At 58.3% G+C, this 15,385-nt stretch overlaps 7 protein-coding genes across 7 annotated transcripts; 4 read left to right on the top strand and 3 right to left on the bottom strand.

Annotated features, from left to right (window-relative positions):
* Window positions 1-352: 352 nt before the first annotated feature.
* Window positions 353-1,528, top strand: ACA1_295940 (LETM1like protein; the record flags this gene model as incomplete). The annotated part of the gene is made up of 4 exons (XM_004368205.1): window positions 353-639; window positions 726-870; window positions 954-1,220; window positions 1,310-1,528. The coding sequence occupies 4 exons, from the start codon at window positions 353-355 to the stop codon at window positions 1,526-1,528; spliced, it is 918 nt and encodes a 305-aa protein (XP_004368262.1).
* Window positions 1,529-1,890: 362 nt separating this feature from the next.
* Window positions 1,891-2,368, top strand: ACA1_295930 (ribosomal protein L28, putative; the record flags this gene model as incomplete). The annotated part of the gene is made up of 2 exons (XM_004368204.1): window positions 1,891-1,980; window positions 2,174-2,368. The coding sequence occupies 2 exons, from the start codon at window positions 1,891-1,893 to the stop codon at window positions 2,366-2,368; spliced, it is 285 nt and encodes a 94-aa protein (XP_004368261.1).
* Window positions 2,369-2,711: 343 nt separating this feature from the next.
* On the top strand, window positions 2,712-5,964 carry ACA1_295920 (DENN (AEX-3) domain containing protein; the record flags this gene model as incomplete). The annotated part of the gene is made up of 10 exons (XM_004368203.1): window positions 2,712-2,825; window positions 2,939-2,973; window positions 3,150-3,705; window positions 3,809-4,046; window positions 4,146-4,399; window positions 4,494-4,648; window positions 4,756-4,986; window positions 5,094-5,238; window positions 5,348-5,476; window positions 5,557-5,964. 10 exons carry the CDS (start codon window positions 2,712-2,714, stop codon window positions 5,962-5,964), a joined length of 2,265 nt encoding a protein of 754 aa, XP_004368260.1.
* A 143-nt stretch (window positions 5,965-6,107) lies between these two features.
* Window positions 6,108-7,681, bottom strand: ACA1_295910 (the record flags this gene model as incomplete). Its single annotated transcript, XM_004368202.1, has 5 exons — window positions 6,108-6,425; window positions 6,525-6,685; window positions 6,833-6,995; window positions 7,094-7,507; window positions 7,583-7,681. The coding sequence occupies 5 exons, from the start codon at window positions 7,679-7,681 to the stop codon at window positions 6,108-6,110; spliced, it is 1,155 nt and encodes a 384-aa protein (XP_004368259.1).
* A 158-nt stretch (window positions 7,682-7,839) lies between these two features.
* Window positions 7,840-8,407, top strand: ACA1_295900 (uncharacterized protein; the record flags this gene model as incomplete). Its single annotated transcript, XM_004368201.1, has 2 exons — window positions 7,840-8,230; window positions 8,292-8,407. The coding sequence occupies 2 exons, from the start codon at window positions 7,840-7,842 to the stop codon at window positions 8,405-8,407; spliced, it is 507 nt and encodes a 168-aa protein (XP_004368258.1).
* Window positions 8,408-9,330: 923 nt separating this feature from the next.
* On the bottom strand, window positions 9,331-11,784 carry ACA1_295890 (diphthamide biosynthesis protein 2, putative; the record flags this gene model as incomplete). Its single annotated transcript, XM_004368200.1, has 10 exons — window positions 9,331-9,542; window positions 9,624-9,802; window positions 9,914-9,989; window positions 10,100-10,246; window positions 10,305-10,446; window positions 10,515-10,940; window positions 10,989-11,106; window positions 11,195-11,309; window positions 11,429-11,498; window positions 11,611-11,784. 10 exons carry the CDS (start codon window positions 11,782-11,784, stop codon window positions 9,331-9,333), a joined length of 1,659 nt encoding a protein of 552 aa, XP_004368257.1.
* A 249-nt stretch (window positions 11,785-12,033) lies between these two features.
* ACA1_295880 (NAD-dependent malic enzyme, putative) lies at window positions 12,034-15,122 on the bottom strand (the record flags this gene model as incomplete). The annotated part of the gene is made up of 13 exons (XM_004368199.1): window positions 12,034-12,200; window positions 12,303-12,486; window positions 12,559-12,810; window positions 12,914-13,051; window positions 13,133-13,303; window positions 13,466-13,622; window positions 13,718-13,860; window positions 13,964-14,041; window positions 14,121-14,194; window positions 14,266-14,331; window positions 14,449-14,584; window positions 14,689-14,850; window positions 15,003-15,122. The coding sequence occupies 13 exons, from the start codon at window positions 15,120-15,122 to the stop codon at window positions 12,034-12,036; spliced, it is 1,848 nt and encodes a 615-aa protein (XP_004368256.1).
* Between the last annotated feature and the right edge of the window lie 263 nt (window positions 15,123-15,385).

The following is a 15,385-nucleotide window of genomic DNA, read 5'->3' as shown; positions in this document are numbered from 1 at the left end:
ACGCTTGACCAGAACCACCTCGGCCGCTGCTGCCGTCGACGGCGTCGTTATGCGCCAGTGCGGTCGCTCTGGTCTCGGAGCCGCCCGCCGCCTGGTGTTGGCACCGTCACCCGTCTCCTCCTCCTTCTCTTCCTCTTTCGCTTTGCTCTCGTCCCCCACCGGCGTACTCGCCACCCCCTTCCGACCGCTGCCTCCCCTTCTCGCTCGTCGCTTCTCTGCAACCACTACAACATCAACCTCATCCTCTTCGCCATCTCCTTCATCTCCATCTCCTTCATCTTCATCTTCATCTTTGTCGGCGGTCGCGAGTAGCGAGTCCTGGGCCGAGCGGGCCAAGGCCGGCGCAAAGGCCATGTGGGCCCAGTACTGGGGCGGCACGCGGCAGCTCTGGGTCGACGCCGGCGCGGCTCGTGCCCTGCGGCGCCGGGTTCGCGAGTCCATGGCCAGCGGCGGGGTGGCAGCCGACGGGTCGGTGGCGCTGAGCCGGCGGGAGACGCGGTTCGTGCGTCGGGTGGCTGACGACGTGCGCGCGCTGGTGCCCTTCCTCGCCTTCTTCATGCTCCCCTTCTCGGCCTACGCCCTGCCCGTCATCGTCCGCTTCTTCCCCGGCTTCCTTCCCTCCACGTACCACTCTTCCAGGTACAGACCGCACACGACACACGACACGCACCACCGCACACACGGTGCGACACGCACGGATGTGTGGCTGACGAGGGGTGTGTCAGCTATCGGGTGGCGCAGATGCAGAAGCGGCAGAAGGTCAAGGTGGAGGCCGCCCGCCAGCTGCGCGACGCCCTCAGCGAGCGACTGCTCGCCACGGAGGGTCCGTCGGCCCGCGAACGCGACCTCCTCCTCGACTTCATTCACCGGGTTCGCACCCACCATCGCGTTCTTCGTTCATTTCTTCTTCGTTCTTTCAAGTGGAGCTGATGGTGGTGCTGTGACGTCAGCAGGCAGCAGCCGGAGAAGCGATTCCGCTGACGCAGCTGCGACCGCTCGACCGCTACTTCGCGACGCACTTGAAGCTGCTGGACCTGGAGCCGAGGCGATCGAGCGGAGCCTCGCTGGGGTCGTGGCTGGGCTCGACGCTGTGGCTGTGCCCGGCGGAGCTGCGCGCCCTGTGCACCTTCTATGGCCTCTCGGCGCTGCCCCTCCCCACCTTCGACCACTGCGCCAACCAGCTCATCCTCCACGCCTCCCGCATCCAGCACGACGACAAGGTGTGTGTGTGCGGCGTGTGTCGTGTCGTGCGGTGTGCAACGTGTGTGTCGTGCGGCGTGTACTGACCATCGCCGTGTCGTGCGTGCAGCTGTTGGTGCAGGAGGGAGACAGGTGGCCGACTGAGCTGACGGACGAGGAGCTGCTGGAGGCGTGCGACGAGCGCGGTCTGCCCACCGACGTCACCGAGCGCGATCGGTTGGTGGCCCAGATCAACCAGTGGCTCGCCTTCCGCCGGCCACCTCCGCCCGTCTCTGCCGAACTCACCCTCTTCGCGCCCGCTCTCGCCACCAACACCAGAGCCAAGTGAAAAGAAAAGAAAAAGAAAACACGACTTTTCTCGCCAAGGTTGCGATTGATTAATCATTCAACCAAGATGATCCGAAGAAGTGCACTCCAGGAGACGACCTGCCGAGGCTGGACGAAGAGGTCACAAAGGGGCCTGTTCGCTGGCCGCACCGTGGTCTTCGGCAACCAAATCAGTTTCTCGCACAAGCTGTACGGCCCGCCCCCCTCCGGCTAATTTTGTATCAATTTTTAATCGCAACAATTTGATGCAGCACGCGACGGACGTGGAAGCCCAACGTGCACAAGAAGAAGCTCTTCAGTGAGCTGCTGAACGAAACATTCCACATCAATGTGACGACGGCAGCTCTCCGCACTATCGACAAGATGGGCGGGCTGGACAACTACATCCTCTACACCAAGGACCATAAGCTTGACTCGCTGTTCGGCCTGCAGCTCAAGGAGCGGCTCAAGGAGGTGCCCTCTCCCTTCTCACATCATTAAACTCCGATTTCTGCCGCTACGCGCCCGCTGCTCGCTCCATCTTTCATCTTTCAACATGAGTGAAGTGGCTTGTCCGTCCGCTTCCCATCCGTGCCACCATGCGAGCCTGCTCTACCCGCCATGTGTTTGCTCACGCTACTCGCTACTGCTGATGGTGTACCACTAGGTGTACGAGCTGAAGCACGGCGTCAAGTTCCAGGCGAAGGCAGCCCCGGCTGTGTCGGTCAAGGACCAGTGGCAGCAGATCATCGACAACTACAACCGAAAGAAGGAGGGTTCTTCTTCTTCCTCCTCCTCCACCGCCTCCGCGACGTCCTCCCCTCCTCCCGTAGCGCAGCGCGAGCAGAGCGAGGTGGTGTGAGTGTTGTCCTGTTGCACACGTACACAATACAATGGATACTAATTCACACCAATCCGGCCCAATCGTGTGTGTGCGTGCGTGTGCGCACGACACACGCACACAGGGATTGTGTGGCAATGCAACGCGGTTGAACCTAACATCCCTTTTATGGCATTTGACGTCCTTGGTGCAAAAATGCACCAGACCGTTACGCTTCTGTGTCGACGAAGGCAACCACAACGGAAACGACATCATCATCAACAACAACTACGGCGTCGTCAGTCTTCCTCAAGTGAGGAGTGTCAGATCAGTCCTCCCTCCCCACCTCGCAACAGATCTTTAGCCTTTTCGGGCGAGTGCCGCAATGAAGAGGCTAAACTTTAAGTCCAACAAGGAGACATCTCGACGGTACACCCTCGAACAACAGGACCGGTATGTCGAAGTCATGGAGCAGGTCCAACCAGCCAAGAAGAAGGTAGTGCACCGCCCCTCTTCCTTTCTCGAAGCCCAAAGCATAAACAACAGAAAGAAAGAAACAAGCAAATCGGTTTTTATTTATTGATTTATTATATTGATTTATTTTGGTCGCAGGGCAACCTGTTGAAGCTAGACCTGGTTGGTCAGAGGTATGTTTACATGTCGGACTGTCCCCGCACACGCGTACCACCGCACACGCACACCACCGCACACGCACACGCACACGCGCACCACCGCACACGCACACGCACACGCGCACTCTATCGCACACGCACCACCGCACACGTGCATACGTCCCACCGCTAATGCCGGCCTCCCACCGCAGCAATTCCACGCACACGAAGCCGGCCAAGCGCGAGGGCCACCTCTTCGAACACTTCATCGTGGTCGGCCCGTCGGCTTTGAGCATGGAGCCATCGTCATCTTCGTCATCTTCATCATCGTCCACTTCCACCTCCTCGTCATCGACATCGCTAACCGATCTCGCTGGCATCATCTCGTCATCGTCGTCCACATCGCCCTCGCCATCATCACCGTCGTCCCGCCCGCGGTCGAGGCTGCTGACATTGACCCGACCAACCCAACCGCCCGCGCCCGCGCCCGCGCCCTTCGCCGTCGCCGCCGAAGACGTGCGGGCGCCCGAACTGATCTTCAAATTCCCCAACATTCCGCTGTCGTCGGACCAGGTCGGCCGCTTCTGCTTCCCGCACGGCGTGCCGACCAAGGACATCCTGGCCTCGCACTCGATGAGCGCCGAAAACGAGATCGTCTTTGACTCGCTCAAGCGGATCCAGAGCTCCCACTTCTCCTACGTGTTCCGCATCACCGCCGGCGACACGGTCCTCTACGGCGTCTGCGTTCGTCGCCTCGAAATGCTCGAGGTTCGTGTCGTGTCTTGATCGTTGTGTGTCGTGCAATGTGTGCGTGTGCGATGATGATGACGTGTGTGTCGTGTGCGACTGACGATGGGGTTTGGCTGTGCAGAGGAGGCCGACGTTCGCGAGGAAGGCGGCGCCGGTGGTGATTGCTACGACGCCCGAAGGCAATCAGGAGGTGGCTGTGGGGGAAGATATGGGCGAGCGGGAGGAGGTGGGGGTGGAGGGCGCGGTGCGCTCGCGCGGCGGCCAACGGACCAACAAGACCAGCACGCTCCGCTGCTACTGCCTCCTCTCCCGCTTCCCCTTCTTCGAACTCCACTTCTCCGTCCTCTACAGCGTTCTGGGTACCTTGCGCCAACCCCCCCCCTCCTCTGTCACCACCTCCTACATCCGCTACTCGGCTTTGCTTTTATATTTGTCGACACTGAACATTGCCACGTCAGCGGCCGAGCGACTGCTGCAGATCGGAATGAGCGGGCTGGACGACGACGACGAGCTGCTGCAGCAGCCGACGACGCCGCCCGCGAAGGTCACCGGAAACGGCGGCGCTGTTGACCCGTTGAGCGGCTTCGCGGACGACAACATGGTGATCCAGGTGGTCAAGGCCTACTACGAGGTCCTCCTCAACGAGGAAGCCGCGGCGTCGGGCCTCTCCTTCACCCTCCCCGACCCCCTCCAGCAGAACTACACCTGTCCGGTGCGTGTGCGTGTCGTGTGCCGTGTGTCGTGTGCCGTGTGCCGTGTGCCGTGTGCCGTGTGCGGCTTGGCTGACATGGTCAGGTCACCGGCAGGTGGGTGACGAGGACACGATGATGGCCGAGTGGGGCGTGCCGTGCATCTGCCGGGCGTTTTCGCTCACCGACTTCATGTTCCTCCTGCGCGCGCTCCTCACCGAATGCTCCGTCATCGTCGTCTGCGAAAACCTGGGCGTCCTCTCCTGCATCATGTATGCACAACCCACTCCCGCGTGTGCGAGTGCGTGTGTGTGTGCGCGTGCGATGCACCCAACAACTCACCGCACACGCACAACCGCACTCGCCGCACGACATGAAGGCTGTCGATGGCCACGCTGCTGCGACCGTTCGTGTGGCAGGGCGTGTTCATTCCGATCCTGCCGGCGGGGTTGATCGAGGTGATCGAGTCGCCGGTGCCCTACCTGGTGGGCGTGCAGCGGCTCGAGGGCGAGCGGCTGCGGACGGTCGGTGAGTGCCTGGTCGTCAATTGCAACACCAACTCGCTCCTCCTACCGCCCGTCTTCCCGCCCTTCCCCTTCGACGCCAAACTGTACAGTTCCTCCTTTTCGCGCGTGTGCGTGTGCGATGGTGTGTGCGGTTTGTGTCTTGTCGTGTCGCATTAGAAATGACACGACACACACGACACCACACGCGCAGGAAGCGAGAGCTGAAGCAGGTGTACGCCGAGTTGGCGCCCAATGCGGGCAACGCGAAGGCGGATGAGAAGAACACAACCGACTGGACCCTCTACCCGACCCGCAACACGCCTGCCGACAAGCTCGCCGTCCACCGACTCCTTGCGGTGCGCCTTTGCGCCCCTTTTTGGTCGAGTGATGGTGACTTACCGTGTGTCGTGCGGCGTGTGTCGTGTGTGTGTGTGTGTGTTTGTCGCGTTGTGTGTGTGTTTCCAGGTGTTGCGTTCGTTCCACCAGGAGCTGATGGACAGCATCACAGAAAAGATCGCCGTGGTGGGCCTCGTGGACTTCAACTTCGAGAACGAGAAGCACATGGCCGACCTCCTCAAGCTGTGGACCAAAGAGGTTTGCACTCTCTCCCCCAACAAGCTATGCGTGTTGCTCACGCGTGTGTCGTGTCGTGTCGTGCTTGGTGTGCGGTGCAGGAGGCGCGACAGTTCTTCCAGCGGCTGCTGCAGTCGCAGATGTTCGCAATGTTCTCGGACATGCTTATGCGCGCGCTGTGGGAGAAGGAGAGCGAGCGGCAGCGCAACGTGCTCGACCAGATCCTGGCCATGCTGGGCGAGGAGGACCGCCAGCAGGCCGGCATCGTGTCGGTGCTCAAGATCTACGAGACGCTCAACGAGGCCGACCTGGAAGAGACCGCGCGCCTCGAGGCCACGCTCCGCCAGTCGTCGTCGCGCATCTCGTCTCTGGCCGACTCCAAGCGCAAGGTCGAGGCCGAGCTGCGAGCCCTCGCGGCTCGCCTGGCCCGACTCGGCGACCATCACATCAATGACAACGGTGACGACGATGACAAGCGAAACGACGTTGGCGAGGGAGGTGAGGGTTGATGTGCAATCACCATTGACAAAAAGTAAACCATCATCCTTGAGTGTAGTGAGGAGAAAGTATGATGTTGTCTTTTGAACGAGTCGCTACGCGCGATGTAGCGATGTGCAAGGCATGTACAGAGGAAGAAGAGAAAAGAGGGCAACTACTTGGCCTTGGTGGTTTGCTTGCTCTTGGGCTGCGCCTTGTTGGCCTCCTTCTTGTTCTTCTTCTCGCCGTTCGCCTTGGGCTTCTGGGCACCGTTGGCCTCCTTGGGCTGCTGCTTCTTGGGGGCGTTGGCCTCCTTAGGCTGCTGCTTCTTGGCCTTCTTGGCCTTCTTCTCGGGGTTCGAGTCCGTCTTCTTCTGCTTCTTCTCTTCCGACTTCTCCTCGGAGAAGAAGATGAGCTCCTTCACCTCACCGAGGAGTAGGGCCGCGAGCACCGACGAGCCAATGCAGTACGGCACCAAGTAGAGCAGGGCAGGCTGCGCATTGTTGTTGTTGTGTGTGTGTGTGTGTGTGTGTGTTTGTCGTCAGCGCCGATGAGCATCAGCGTGTTTGGTTGTAGTGCGGGATCAAGGTACCTGAGCGGCCTTGAACACGTGCATGACGCCGATGGTGGTGGCCATGCCCAGGAAGTAGCCGACGTAGGTGAAATTGAAGTAGGGCTTGGGGAAGTTCTTCTTCGCCTTCTGCTTCCTCGCGCGGACCACGTCGAACCTCAGCATGAGAGCGATGAAGATGCCTACAACACAACACAACACAACACAACACAACACAACACAACACAACACAACACAACACAACACAACACAACACAACAACAGGGACAAGGTCAGGCCAGCCACAGATGAAAAAAAGATGAGAAGATGGGCGCAGAAAAGTAGCGCACCAGGAATGACGATGTCGCCCAGACCGAGCATACTGAAGTGGAGCTGCTCGGCAAAGACGTCCTTGGGCCACAGGAGCTTGACGGGCGCGTCGAAGGACTTGGCCACGGTCACCATCACGTCGGTGCCGAACACCCAGAAGATGTCGTACACGAAGAGACCGGACTACACGCAAATCGCCAAAATCAAGATTCGAAATTAGCACATTTAAATAAAAGAAAGAATGGATTGAATGAATGAATGAATGAATGAATGGTACGTACGAGCAGAATGCAGCCGGTTTGGAAGCTGCCGAGGGAGAGAAGGGCAATGCCCTGGATGGAGAAGGCCAGCCCGAGGATGTTGTTGGCGATCCAGTGCTTGGTGAGAACGTACCAGGCGCCGATGCCGGTGGCGAGCACGAGGGCGAAGATGTCGATCACGGTCCACTCGAAGGCGACCGAGAAGAGGCTGAAGGTCTTGGGCTTCTCATCTTGCAGCGACTTGGAGAAGAAGGGGGCGATGAATGGCCGCAGGGTGGCACCGACGGCCATGACGCCGAACACGAGGAAGTAGAGTGTCAGGAGCATGTTGATGTACTCCTTGGAGAAGAGCTTGAACAAGAGGTAGAGCCCGAACAGCACGCAGCTGCCCACGACGGGAAACATGTAGGCGTCCTTGGCCTTCATCGTCTCCACCTTCGGCCCGCGACGCAAAGTCAGCTCATTTAATTCATCGCGATTGGCGCCATTCGAATCTGGGGAGCCGTGTACCATTTTCTGCTCAAGAGACTGGTGCGAACCGATCCAAATCGGCACCATGGCCATAACTATGATGGCGACATACGCCACCAGAATCCCAAACTCGATCATGATGGTGATGAATGAATGAAGCAAATGAATCGATCTTGGCTCACCTTGCCAGTGTCACCAAAGGAGTGGTCAACGGGAAGTCAAAAGCTAAAACAAAGAGAAAATAAAAAGAAATGTTCATTTCAGATCAAAAATTGATCAATTTGACATCTAGCACGATGGACGCACTGCTGGGAGCCTATGGAGATGACGATGACAGCGAGCAGGAGGAGGTGCAGCAGACAAAAGACGACGTCATGAACGTGGTGGACGAACCGTCAGATCAATCGACTGCACGAAAGCGTAAACAGGAAGAGAAGAAGGTGACACTACCCCCGCCCCCATTCGCATCAGAGCAGGCATCCTCGTCTTCAGCCACAAAATCATCGCCAAGCAAGAAGGCCAAGATGACGTCACCTGCCCCGGGGTTGGTGAAATTGCCCAGCCTCGATCTCGATTCCGGCGAATCATCATTCGCGGCGCCCACCTACTCGGCACCACCGCCCATGAAGCTTGTTGAGCCGCCTGCCGACTACGAGACCAAACCAAGGCGAAGAGGTGGTGGACGAGGTACTCTCTCTCCCTATAAGCGCGTTTTCAGGGCCTCTGAACAACCACCACTGTTGTGCAGGTCAGTTTGTACCGCCACAGGTGCGGCGAGGGAGGCCCAACGTGCCCACGGAGGAGACCATCAGCTACGATGAGGCCACAAAGAAGAACACCAAGAGCCCTGCAAAGACAAACTAGGTCCAGGTGTGGCACTCACTCTTTTTGTTGTGTATGCACTGTTTCCACCAACTCATCCAAACAAACACACACACCAAAACAATGCAAGCATGGAGGTGCAATGCTGTGATTGTGCAACAGTGACAGCCTTGACTTAATTTTTTTTGTAAAGCTCCCTGTGTACATAGACACACAATGCTAATCACTACACTTGCAGCAATTAAGTGCCCTCAATTGCCCTCAACACCACATCCCAATTACTCACCAACAAGATATACCACACCCACAACAGCAGTGGCAGATGGTTTCCTGGATTATCTCTCAAACTGAAAAGAAGGTGATTGTGCATATGACTCCAGACTAGTAGGAGATCATAGTTTGCATCCATCACGAGGTACACCCTGCGCTTGTCAGCAAATAACCACTCGTGAGGACGTCAATAACAACAAGATCAAGGTCCGTGGCCTAATGGAAAGGCGTCTGACTCCGGATCAGGAGATTGCGGGTTCGATCCCCGCCGGACCTGAATCGACTCTTTTTATCTCATTTGACAATCAGGGTGGCTTCTGTTTACCAAGAAGTGATGTTATGCCCAGGTTTACGGAAGTTGTTTCCAATTTCTGGCACAAGCTTTGGCCTGTCACTAGTTTTGGTTAGCCCTGGTTTCCAGTAGTTTTGCTAATTTCTGGCAAAACTTTTGCCTTGAGAATTTTATCCAGGTTTCGTGTTTAGACTCTCACACTCAGCTTGCCTCCATCTTGGATCGATGAATGGGCCAATGCACTGGCGGTGAGCTGTTTGGGAAAGCAGATTTTTGATCCATTACGCTAGAGTACTGAGGCGACTCTGTTCTTCGCCTAGGTGTTTCCCGTTGGCCTGAAAGCTGCACAACCCCACACGTCATAACTTTTATCTTTGTTCGTATTGGTCTTGTTGCGCGAGGTTCAGGTGCGCGATGAATCCTCACCGACAGTGTAGCCCTTGGGGATGCCCGCCCGCCCCTCTTCGGCGAGCTTGACCTCCGTCTCGCCCAGCTTCTGCTCGAGCCCCTTCCACTGCCGCTGGGCCAAGAAGGTGGCCGCCGTGGGCACGCTCACCGCCAGCGCCTGACCACCGGACACCACCAGCTCCTGCCCGGCCTCGCCCCCGCTCGCCTCTGCGCCCAGTCGCCGCGTGCTTGAGTTTAGTCGCACAACACGATACACGACACACACACACACGACACCGCACGACGTACCAGGTCGGGCGCTGGACTTGAGTTTGCCGTCGATGAGCGACAGGCGAGGCTCGTCTTCTTCTTCGCTGGGCTCTTCGTTCTTGTGCGGCACGTCAGCGCCTTCTTCCGCGGAGCTGGGGGCGAGCGAGGGCAGGATCTCGCTGAAGTCCGTGATGTACTCTCCGGTCCACTCCTTACCCCTGCGTGTGCGGTGGTGCGTGTGCGGTCGTTTCGTGTCATGTGCGGTGGTGTGTGTCGTGCGGGATAAGCGAAAGTTGTTCGAGGCAAACGTCGGTTTAGATGTCACGCACTTGGTGAGGGCGAGCTCGAGTTCGTAGGGCGTGATGACGGGCTTGAAGAATTCCTTCGAATCGATCAAGCTGTTCTCTGTCGGGCGTCGCATACGTCAATCGGCGCGTGTCATGTGTCGTGTGCCGTGTGCCGTGTGTCGTGTGTCGTGTGCCGTGAGCCGTCGTGTGCGTGCGAGAAAGTCTTACCGGGGCAGGCCACGAGCACGAAGATGTCGATGTGCTCAAAGTTGGCGAGCTTGTGCGGGTTGAGCTTGCCCACCACGAACGTGTAGTACTTCTTCCCGGCCGCCTTGATCAGCCGCTTCATGTGGTCCATGATCTGCAGGTACTTGGCTGCCCAAACGAGTCAGGTCGTGTCGTGTCGTGTCGTGTCGTGCGCGGGACTGCGTACAGACGCCGAGGGTGCCAGCGACGATGCCGATGATGTCGGCGTCCTTGGTCTTCTCGACGAGGAAGTACCGTCGCATGAGGGTCTTGTTCACCGACAGCGTCTCCCTTCGCAGCTCCCTGCTGTCGGGACTGTACCGCCACATCTGCAGCCCGCACCACGTCAGCCACACCACACGACACGCACAACACGACACGACACGACACACGATACCCGGGCTTGGCTGTAGGTGATGACAAAGTTGGTGAGCGTGGGACCCTCCTCGCCCACGAACAGCACCACGTCGCGCTTCTTGTCTTGGCCGCCGCCCTGGCCCGGCGCCGCAATTCTGCGCCCGTAGACCACCACCTCAGCAGCCTCGGCCTCAGCAACAGCTGACGTGGCACTGGGCTCGTCAGGCTGCTCCCGGGGCTGTCGACAATCGCACGACCCGCAGCCGCCGCCGCCGCTGCCGGTGGTGGTGGTGAGAGGCGGGAGGCGAAGGCCCCGGGCGGGCACGTAGAAGCGGTCGAGGCGGCTCACGGCGACCTCGGCGGCCGGGTAGCCGGCCGACCGGAGCTCGGCCTCGAGCAGCGGCGCGGCGTAGGCGAACTCCACGTCGTAGTATACCACCACGCGACCGCCCTCCTGGCATGTGAACTATTCATGAGTACCGCGCGGCACACGACGCGACACGCGGGCGCGTACCTCAATGTTTTGTGTGTGTTGGTCGACGAGTGGGAAGGATTGTTTGAATTCTTGGACCAGATGCGCGACGTCCAGAGGCTTGCGGCCGAAGACGTAGATGACCGGCAGATGTGATGTCCTGCATTGATTGATCGCATCTCTGCTCTTAGCGCAATGGTGTGTGCGGTGTGTGCGGTGTGTGTGCGGTGTGTGCGCGATGGACGTACGGAGAGAGACAGGTGCGGCCGTAATGTACGATGACGTCGGCGCTCAAATGCTGCGCCGCCACTTCGTCGACGCAGCACGCGCCATATGAAGTGTCGCCCAACACGAACAACAAAACTATGCCAGAGCACACACCCGCGCACACGACACACGACACACGACACACGACACGACACACAGTGTGTCAACAGATGAGAAAGGCCGCGACACCGTCTACGTTGGCTGCAGGTACGTACCTTCGGAGCCCAGGCCTGACTGCAGGTGGCGGTAGACCTCCGGCGCGTAGGGCAGCAGCTCGTCGGGAAACTGCAACGCCACCTATTGATATTTTTGATTTGTCGTTAAATCGAATCAGTCAATAAATGAATAAATGCTAATTAAAAAATAGTTATAAAAATTATAGAAGATGAGGCTCCACCTTACGGAAGGAACGGGATGTGAGGATCTGCAGCGTGGCCGGAACATCGAAGAAGTCGGTCAATGGAAAGGGCAGAGGCGAAGGGGCGCCTGACGGCGGCTCGCGCTGTCGTAGCATCTCTTCCTGTCCCGAATCGCCCCATAATCTCACCGGCGGAGGTGCTTCCGCTTCCATCTTTGTTTTTTTACAAAGATGGAGAAATCTAAAAAGAAAGAAGAAAAGTGGTTTTCTTCCTCTCCGAAATGAGAAAAAGAAGAGAAATCACAAGTTAAACGAGTGCCAATAACAACAAAGAAGAACAGACCAACAAGTGCATGTTAGGCCTTCTACGCTTCTTCTTCCACGCAGACATACACGTACACCCCTCGCACACACACACACACGCCGAGAGCGGCGGTCAGAGGTCACAGAGGTTTGCGTTTTCTAGTCGTAGGGGTTGGGGTCGGCGGCGTGCGAGAAGATGTTGGGGGCGTGGACCAGGGGCGCGTATTCGGGGATGTACATGGCGTTCTCCACCAGGTACTCCAGCTCCCGCTCGTTGTTGGGCGGGTGGATCGTCGCCAGGTTGCTCGCGAACGCCTCCTTGCACACTGTGTGTCGTGTGTGTGCGTGTGTGTGTTGTGTGGTCACGGTAAGTCGTGCGGCCCAGTTGTACAATTAATTAACGATACGCGCGCGTGGATTGGAGGTACCCTCAATGGCGATCTGCTTGGAGACCTCGCGGATCTTGGCGATGTCGGGGTAGACCCTGCCGGCCTGCACGTCCTCCTCGGGCACGATGGAGGCCAGCTTCTTGGCGGCCGCGTAGAACATGGCGTTCGTCACCTTCTTTGCGCGGCAGCAGACCACGCCCAGGCCGATGCCCGGATAGATGTACTACGCACACAACCCTCAGATTAGCGCAACTCGCGCACGCACGGATGCACGACACACAGCACGCGCGCGTACCATGTTGTTGCCCTGGGAGGGGTAGTAGGTCTTGCCCTTGTACTGGACAGGGTCGAAGGGACTGCCGCTGGCGACGATGGCGCGGCCGTCGGTCCAGGTGAAGGCCTCCTCGGCCGTGCACTCGGCGTGGTCGGTCGGGTTGGACAGGGGGAAGATGATCGGCCGCTCCGTGTTGGCCGCCATGCTCCGCACCACGTCCTCCGTGAACGTTCGGCCGGCGCCCGACAGGCCCAGCAGGATCGTGGGCTTGACCTGTTGTGCCGTCAAAAAAGAAAAGAAAAGACAAAGAAAAGACCAAGTTAGTAAGCAGCGGGTCGCAGCGGGTCTCACTCAGCGAAAGGCGACAGGGCCGGACCTTGTCGACGGTGTCCTTGAGCTTGAGGCCGTTGGGGAGGTCGGTCCTGACGAAGGGCTTCTGGGCGTCGGAGATGGTGGAACGGCCCTGCGCGATCAGACCGTCGGCGTCGACCACCCACACGTTCTTGTTCGCCACCTAAATGGATCGATACACAGAGAGTCGTTAGTGGCCCTACACGGGCGGAATGAGGTTGAACACAGGGTTGAGGGTATGTACCTCACGCGGCAGGCCCTCTTCGACCATGCCGTCGATCAAGCTGTTGATGACGCCCAGTCCGGCGCTGCCGCCGCCGAGGCACACAATGCGCTGCTTGGTGATCTCCTTGGCCGCCTTGCCCTGCGCCCGGAGCGCCGTCAGAATACCGGCCAGCGCGACCGACCCGGTGCCCTGCACGAACCCCAACATTATTCATAGGTCAGCTTCAGAAGCGCGTCGTGTCGTGTGTTGTGTGCGTGCGTGTGTGTGCGTGTGTGTGCGTGCGTGTGCGTGTGGTGCGTGTGTGTTGTGTGCGTGTGCGTGTGTGTGTGTGTGTGTGTGTGAAAGCGTTACCTGAATGTCGTCGTTGAAGCAGAGATGCCTGTCTCGGTACTTCTCGAGCAGGTTCGATGCGTTGGCGTTGCTGAAGTCCTCGAACTGGACCAGGCACGAGGGCCACCTCAGCTTCACGGCGCTCATGAATTCCTCGACCACGTTGTAGTAGTCCTCACTGCGCACACATCGAGCGATCGACCATTAGCGTCCCGTTCCCATTGCGCGCACGCGCACAAGTCGCAGAGCGTAGCATCCTGATTGGTGGCGTACCCGGTCAGCCGGCGGTGCTGTCTGCCGAGGTAGAACGGGTCATCGAGGAGCTTCTCGTTGTTGGTGCCCACGTCGAGGGTGACGGGGAGCGTGCGCGCCGGGTGAATACCGCCCGCAGCCACGTACAGCGATAGCTTACCGATCTGTTTGTGTCGATGGCGGTTATGACGCACAGACCGCACACCGATCAGCGACCGCTCTCATGAGCTGTGTTGGCGGTTCGTGGTGTCTTGATGGGGTCCGTACAGGGATGCCCATGCCGTGCGCTCCCAGATCGCCGAGGCCCAGAATGCGGCTGCCGTCGGTCACGACGATCACGTCCACCTGTCGGTAGCGCAACGTTGCGAATTAGCACGAACTGCCGAACGATAGGAAAGATCGTCGAAGAGCTCTGTGCGCGTACGTGCTTCTCGGGCCAGTTGTAGATCATGGCGCTCATTTGGCCCATGTCCGCGCTCGAGAAATACATGCCCCTCGCTGCACGCGGTGCTTAGCCTCAAGCAAGCCTCTACGACGATGTCGAAGAGAAAAGAAAGAGAAGAGGGTACCGCGGCGGAACTGGGAGCCGAACTCGATACAGGCCTTGCCCACGGTCGGCGTGTAGATGATGGGCGCTGTTGTGTGTGCGGTCACAGATGTATACGCGTGTCAGCGTTTTCATATGAAGGCACACACGGGCCGGCGAAGGAATTCAATTCAAGCACACACGACACACGCCGCGCTGCGCGTACCCATTTCGTCGATGTTGTCCATGACCATGCGGTAGAAGAGGGTCTCATTGCGGTCGCGCAGGTTGGAGATGTACGAATACTTCTGGAGGTCGTCCGTGATGTGGTCGAACCTTGTCTTCACGCGCTTGGCTTGCTCCTACATTCAGCACCAGTGTAGAGTGAGAGGATGTGTGTGTTGACGGCGAGAGTAAGAGAGACAGCACGGGTTCATGGCGAACAAAGAGGTAACGACTATAGTACCTCGATGGTGGTGCAGCGGGGAGGCACGAGTCCGCGGATGTTGAGGCGGTCGCGCTCGGAGTAAGGGTAGGCCGTGCCCTTGTTGTAGATGGGATCGTGGATCAGATCAACGCCCTTCTTTTCGACCAGCAGCGGCTCGATGAAGGACTTCTTCCTGTAGTCCTGCGTTGCGTCCAAGCGGAGAAGGGAAAGGTTTAAAAAAAATCGAGTAAGCGAGTAGCGGCGCCGATCTCGACTACATTTTGCAGTACGTAGGTAAAATTACTGAATAATGAATGCAAAAAATAGGCAGCAACTGGGAAAAGAAGTAGTACGAGGTGCTTGTGAGGACCGTTGGTGAGGGTGCGCGCCCACTGTGCGGGACGGGCGAAGGCGGAGGTGGCCGCCAGCCGGCAAGAAGACATACCTCCCGCGCGAGTGGCAAAACGTCGCATTGTCGCTGTGGAAGTTGTGGTTGGGATAGGAGGCGAAGAGGTGTTCTTCCTCTTCTCGTTCTTTGATTGGGATTGAGCCTTGCCGAGCTGGCCGCGCAGGTTTCTCGTCGCCAACGACCTCATTGGCAAGATTCCATACCCCTTCGACGCACTCAACAGATGTCAATGAAATTTCAATGAAATACAAAAGAATGGTAGGCACTGGAATGTGCGTGAAGGAACTTAGTTTTCACAATGTTGGCCACGCGTTCTCTTTTTTGGCA

Source organism: Acanthamoeba castellanii, assembly GCF_000313135.1.
Source record: "Acanthamoeba castellanii str. Neff unplaced genomic scaffold scf7180000084777, whole genome shotgun sequence".
In the NCBI taxonomy this organism is placed as follows: Eukaryota; Discosea; order Longamoebia; family Acanthamoebidae; genus Acanthamoeba; species Acanthamoeba castellanii.
The sequence above is the reverse complement of the archived record's forward strand: the minus strand, read 5'-3'. Positions and strand labels throughout refer to the sequence as shown.